General features: G+C 38.8%; 1 protein-coding gene across 1 annotated transcript; it reads left to right on the plus strand.

Annotated features, from left to right (window-relative positions):
- The first annotated feature begins 1922 nt into the window (after nucleotides 1-1922).
- On the plus strand, nucleotides 1923-6602 carry mblac1 (metallo-beta-lactamase domain containing 1). The gene is made up of 2 exons (XM_040141127.1): nucleotides 1923-2427; nucleotides 5822-6602. The coding sequence occupies exons 1-2, from the start codon at nucleotides 1939-1941 to the stop codon at nucleotides 6062-6064; spliced, it is 732 nt and encodes a 243-aa protein (XP_039997061.1). The 5' UTR covers nucleotides 1923-1938; the 3' UTR covers nucleotides 6065-6602.
- The last annotated feature ends 679 nt before the right edge of the window (nucleotides 6603-7281 follow it).

The following is a 7281-nucleotide window of genomic DNA, read 5'->3' on the forward strand; positions in this document are numbered from 1 at the left end:
TGGAGGCAGTTTTATGGCATCAGCATGCATGGCTGACAATGGAACTGGGTCACTGGTGTTTATTGATGATGTGACTGCTGATAGAAGTAGCAGGATGAATTGTGGAGTGTATAGGGCTGTAGTATCTGCCCATGGCCATGGGTTCCATGCCATCACCAAAAAATTATTTTAAACTATGTTCAGCCAGTCATTGATTGTAAAGTATTTTCATCCAAGTATTAAAAATAATCCTTATATTTATAATTATGTTGCTTTGTCCAATTACTTTTGAGTCTCTTGAAATGGAGGGTAGATGTATAAAAATGGCTGTAATTCCTAAACGGTTAATGCAATAGTTTTGATAGCCCTTTCAATTAAGGCAAAAATTCAACACTTCAATCACATCTTTATGACTTTGTTTCAAATCCATTGTGGTGGTGTACAGAGGCAAAATTACAAAAAAAAAAAAAAAAAAATGTGTCACTGTCCACATACTTATGGAGCTAACTGTACATCACAATTAGTCTGCAGTCTATGCTGTTACCCACAATAACAGACAGAGTTTGGAGTAAATAAGAGCATTTATTGAGAGGCTATCTATTACCCTAAACACAATTCCGAGGTGCTGGCACTCTATTTGATTCTTTCCATTTTACAAGATACCTTTATGTACCTGAATTTCAGAGATAAACCTTTTATTTGACTACATTGACTAATCATTATTTACACATTATTATTTAAAAAAAAAAATGTGACTAGTCCTCCCAAAGACCACTTATACTTTAATTGCATTAACAAGCTCTCTGCAGATCTCTAAAAAGTCAAGTCAGATGTTGACTTTTCAACTTTTGTATACTCTACCTATAAAGTCTTCATCTTGTATCTAAAATAATTAGTGTGCTTCCAGAATCGTGGAAGTAGGCTTTAACAATTACTATATAGAAGCTAAGGAGTTCAACATCAGTTTGGTCTTTTGCTTGAAAAAGACCAAATTGATGCTCAAAAGCACAATAGATTCAGACTCAAGGGTTTCTGGAGCATTGAAATCAACCCCCATTCCAGCTTTACAAGTCCACTAGAAGTCAGCAGACATTAGTCAATGGCTAATCTTGTGTCCAGGTACACTGAGAACTACACACTATTGAAGTAGTTTTAAAGGAGTTCTGTGAACAAGGAAACAGCTTCATTTTGGGTGGCTAGATAATAGATATATGCTAAGGAGTTGAGGTTAATTAATAGAAAGTTGAGTCAAACAATAGTAGTAATATCAGGTTCAACCATTGGAAACAGGTTTATTTTCAGACTCAGCTGCAGTTCTCAGGGGTTTGTCATCGATGTAAACATCTGGAGGAGAATTCTGTTACAGATGACTGCATATCATACTCCTAACAATTGGTGGTTATTTTACACCATTCCTGCTGGTCCAGAAATAAATGACAGGATAGTTCTTGCTGGTATTTTTACGCGTTTGATACAAATCGGGTTTACGCTGGTAAGGACTGCCTCCAGGAAACTGACACGTATTCCCGTGCAAACTCGACTGGACTAAGCTGCTGCTGATACCAGCTCTCGTACAGAGCCGCTGCCCTCGACACTTCCCGGTGCATGCCAAAGTGCAGCCGTTACGCAGAGGAATGCCAAAGAATGCTGACGAATGTTGAAAAGACCGATTGGGAGGTTTGGGGCCCGCCGTATTCGTTCGGAGGATAATGAATCACATTGTTACACTTCCACTCCAGACCAGCATATAATGTTAGTGTGCCCTGCTGTCTGTGGCCTGAAAGGTGTACAACACCGAGTACTGGAAAACTTGAAATACTCGATACATTTAGAGGGTCAGGTCTGGTATAGACCGAAGGAAAAAAACGCTCGAACATCCCGACACTAAATGCCATCATTATACACACTCCGATACAGTAGGTGGCAGTATGCACCTAATATGATGGTTTGGACTCAGCAATGGAAGCAGCAGTAATTTGCTTCTCCAGCTCAGCTCTTCCTGTGAAGGCTGCTGACATGATGGGGACAGACAATATGGCGGTCTCTGATCACTTTAATCGACAAATAGTCCCGCTTTCAGAGTCTCAGCCGGACTTCTCCGGTCAGCCGTACTCCGTGTCTGTCCTTAAAGTCGGGTACTGTCTCCCTCAGACCGATGGGGCTTGTAGAGCCGGCGGGACCATCACCCTAATAACGGGACCCAAGACTGTTCTGGTGGACACCGGGGGTCCGTGGGACCGGGACTTTCTCCTTATGTCACTGAAAGATAGGGGTCTGGAACCGGAAGACATAAACCTGGTCGTAGGGACTCACGGACATTCAGACCACATAGGAAATCTGGGTCTATTTCCAACAGCAGTGATGATTGTAGGATATGATATCAGTGAAGGGGACACATACCGCCCCAACAAGTTGGCAGACGGACACAGTTACACAATTGATGAGCATGTAAGTGTCTGTAATTTAATATTTGTAACATCCTCACAGAAAATACCGATATAAGTGTTTGACAAGTGAGAGTAGTCTAGCCTACAACAAGATACACAGTAACTGTTCGAGTTTGCTAAACAGCAAATGATCGTAAAGGTTGTGTGCTCTTAAAACTCTAAATACAATCAGGCAATTAATTTCACGGTTTCTAAAAAGAAACCAATAACAAAAAAGCTCATCACTCAGGACAGGGAAAAGACAAACAACTCCATTTTTCAGCACAGTGCATCAATTCATCAGTTCACCACTGTAGTCATTCAGTGTGGTGATAAACAAAACTGAAACGAACATATTTAGGCGGTTTGTTTACTATGCCATATTTGCCCTGTTAATTTAATCAGGCCACATCAAGTCTGCAGTGATATTGTCCTGCTCCAGCACCTTGGAAAATTTCGTTACCTCAGAGAGGAAATGAGATTTGTATTTGTCAACATTCCATGGGTTTAGAAGCTTTCCTGAACTGCTGCACTGCAGTCTGATGGAACCACACACTGTTCCATAAGACACAACAAATTTGTAACTTCTCTCCGTTCATAGTTTTTTTTCCACCTGACTGTCACATACCACTACATCACAGCTACTTTTTTAACCTCTCTGCTTCTTTTTTGGGAATCGTCTGGAGCAGCATGTATAAAATTTAAAGAAATGGTATTAAGAAAAAAGTTTGACATATGAGTAAAAAATTCATTGTAAAAAGTGGTACAAAGAAGTTTTGTATGAAAAAAAAAAAAAAACTCAAAATAACAGTCTCCCTAGATTCCATCCATTTATACACATGAAAAGTGACAGTACTTGTGTGAAGAATGAAAAAGAGTGTGGGAGAGAAGTTCAGACTGCAGTGTAAAATGGGCATGGCTGTTGGAATGTGTAGTCCTGGTTGAAATTATTGGAACCCCTGAAGTTTAAGTATAGAATATAGAATATATTCAGAAAAAAAATAAAATTTAACCAATTCTGTATATTCAGAATATTTTAATAAAATGTCCAATGTTACTGAACAAAAATAAAAACAAAACTTGCATTATAGTAAAATAATAGAAACACAAAATGTAACCCAGACACAATAAATGGCACCCTGCAGTAGTATTTGGTTGCCGAACCTTTGGTAACAATGAAAGCCTCTAAACATTTCTTGTAGCCATCAAGAAGTTTCTTGCATCTGTCTGCTGATAGTTTCTATCACTCTTCCATTGCTATGCGTTCATGCTCTTTTAAGTTTACAGGAGTCCTTTTTGCACTGGCATATTTCAGCTCTCTCCAAAGGTTTTCAAGGGGATTTACGTCAGGACTCATTGCTAGCCAGTTTAAAACAATCCATCTTTTCCTTTTTCAACCATTCTTGTCCTGCCGAAAGTCCCAAGACCTTCACCTAGTTTTCTGACACTGGATAAAATGCCTTGGTAATCTTCTGATTTCATCATTCCTTTGATACATTCAATGCCTCCAGCACTAGAGGCAGCAAAGCAGCCCCACAGCATGATAGAACCTCTTCCATGTTTTACTGTTGTTTTCCTTAGGGGCCTCATTTTGTTGCCTATAACAAACTGAAGCACTGCATTCACAAATAGCTATACTTTGGTTTGGCTCTACTTTTGTTCATCTGTTCATTATCCCAGAAAGACTTTGGCTTATCTGTGGAAGTTTTTGCAAACAGTAGTCCTGTGTTTTTGTGCCTTTCTTTCAATAGTAGTGTCCTCCTTGGCCTTCGCCCATGGAGCCCTACTTGGTTTAGTGTGCAGCGTATGGTATGGGCTGAAACCACTAGTCCAGATTGCTCCAGGTCAGCCTTAAGCTGCGTGCTGTTTTTTCCACAATCCGCATAAACCTTCGCAGACTTATCTCACTGAATCTCTTCTTAGCACCACGTCATGGAAGTGAGATAACTGTTTTATGATTGTGAAACTTCTTGATAACATTATAAAAAACTGGGATTTCAAGATCTTTGGCGATTGCCTTGTAGCCTTTGGAATTGTTATGTCATTTGATAATAGCATTTCTCATTCACTCAGACAGCTCTCCTGTCTTCGCCATTGTGAAAAAGAAACTGGAAACAATCAGCCTCTTTTTATGTAGTAAAACCATCATTCATTAGTTAATTCAGCTAATGTGAACAGTGAAAATTAAGCACGGGTGATTCTTATTTGTTTTTTTATTTTGTTTGAGGGACTAATTTAAATTCATCAAAAGGGTGTCCATAATTGTGCATACATTTTACTTCTATTTTTCGTTTCAATGTATATTGATTTTTTTATGGTTGTTCAGTAACATTGGACATTTTATTAAATATTTTGATTATACAAAATTGATAATTTGCCTTTTTTTCTGAAGATATTCTAAATTTTGTACTTAAAACTTAGGGGTACCAATAATTTCAACCAGGACTGTAGGTTACAGAAACTAACAAAAATTGCCAGCCCTCTTTAGAGATGCCTTAACTGGGGTTTATGCTCTGTCTTAACTGCTTATTGGATGTTGTCGGTGAGGGTCGGAAACCCCCTCAACCAACACCTTTCAGATGTGAGTGTGTACCATTACTGCATACGCACTTTTCCTCTCCAAGGCATTATATTTGGAATGGGTCCAAATGTGTCGAGTTGTTTTTTTACAACCAAGCCCCGCTGTTGCCATCACGTACTTTTCCCATCAGTCAGCCGTAGGGCGCAGCTAGCCCAAGGCTTAGCAGTGTTGGCAGTGTTCTGTTGGAGAGTCACCAGGAAGAGAAAATATGCAACCATCCAATGACGAGGGAGATTTGGATTACTAATTTAGAATGACAGAATTAAATCAACACCTCTCTGACACAGTCAGACAGATGTTAATCCAGGGGCCTCATTTGTTGAATTGTATTGGTTCAAAATGAAATACAAATCAGAACGTTTCATGCATATATTGTTTAAATGTATAACATCAGACCAGAAACCCTCTCTGTGTGAAGCTGTATTCTTAATCATACAACCTGTCGTTTTGTAGCTAATTTTCAGCTTCAGTTCTTTTAATCTGGAATCAATGAGAAAAAAATGTTAAATGAAAGCAATTTTCCATAGTTTGATTAAAATGCTCATTCTTGGTGTTGACTAAACCCAGAATAAAATGTTCAAAACATTTTTGTCAACTAAAACTGTTTAAGTCAACTAAATAGGACTAAAACTACTATGGACTTTTTATCTCAGGACTGACACTAAATCTAACAATAGCTGACGGAATTAATGCTACACAGAGGAAAAGAGATTTAAAAAAAACAAAAAAACAGGTGTCAGTCTGTGATGGAGCTCAGAGGTCTAATGTGCTGTTCCGCCTGTTTTCCTCAGGCTCTGACAGTGTCAGTTTTTAAACAATCTCTCTCCTCCTACAGATATCAGTAGTTCCCAGTCCAGGCCACACAGGACAAGATGTCAGCGTTCAGGTGAAGGGAACCTCAGTGGGCACAGTAGTTGTTGCAGGGGACTTATTTGAGTGCTGCTCAGATGAGGACAGTTGGCGGGATCTGAGTATGAACACTACAGTACAGGAAGTCAGCCGCCAAGAGGCGCTACGCACTGCTGATGTCATCATACCAGGACATGGACCCCCCTTTAGAGTCCTCAGGAACTGTTGAACCAACCCTTGAGATCAGTTCGGGGTTATGTAAGGAAGTGACTCGATTGACATTAGGTGGAGTTTTACAACTTGACTGGAGCTGCTGGTCATAATGTCATCATGCTGAGAGCTAGATTGTTTTCATTCTAGTTTACACAGGGTCATCTGCACACATTCAGCACACCTTCATATAGAGAAGAGCAGCTCTTCAGCTACTAACCAACCAACCATCTGGCTACACAAGGATAATGAAAAAAATGTTATAAAGCTGTACCTGTAAACTAAATTTTATTTACTGAACAGTATGCTGGTATGACTGATGGCATGTACTGTACCTACCTGAATTTACACCTACATCCCTTTCAAGGTGTGAACTTGCACAGGAGAGGTCAGCAAAAAGAGATTTTCAGTTGCTGTTAAATTAATCTGTCAACTATCTGCATCTCATTGTGCTCAGAATGGGATTTTCACACTGAAATGCAAAATGTGGGTTAATAAATGTCAAAAGCAGAAATGTAAATTTTAATGTGAAACATTAAAGCTAAACACTGCTTTTAGTTGTGTGTGTAAAAGTAAATTAACAAACACCTTTCTGTTGCCCAAAAATGTAAGTATTAGTTTAAAGAGATTATTTGTTCATCTAAACTCTAGTCTTTTGAAACATAACTTTTACTGTAGGTAAAAGTTGCCCAACTCCTGCACGACAAGGTACAATAATAAAAATCTAATTGAAAATAAGCAAGGGGTACTCTATATGTAATCATTTTGACAATTTAACTGCATTTGCAATCGATTAACTTGTGTTCCCCTTTAATTGCTTTAGTGGATTAGAGATTTTTTTAAAATCCTATAAACTACAGATATATTCTCAATTATGACTGACAAGTTACATTAAATAAAATTCATTGTACTCTTAAGTATACTCACCAAGTACTTTATTAGGAAAACCATACTAACAATGGATAGGTCCTCCATTTGCTCTCAAATCAGCATCAGTTCTTCATGGTCTGGATTCCACAAGACGTTAGAAATATTCCCTTGAGATTCTGGTCTATGATTTCGTCACATCATTTCTGCAGATTTGTCAGCTGCACATTCATGCTGCCATTCTCCTGCTCTACCACATCACAAAGGATTCAGATCTGCTAACTGGGGAGGCCACTGAAGTTTACTGAACTCATTGTCATGAAACCAGTTTGACAACTTTTGCTTTGTGACATGGCTCATTATCATGCT

This window comes from Xiphias gladius, chromosome 12 (assembly GCF_016859285.1).
Source record: "Xiphias gladius isolate SHS-SW01 ecotype Sanya breed wild chromosome 12, ASM1685928v1, whole genome shotgun sequence".
In the NCBI taxonomy this organism is placed as follows: Eukaryota; Metazoa; Chordata; class Actinopteri; order Istiophoriformes; family Xiphiidae; genus Xiphias; species Xiphias gladius.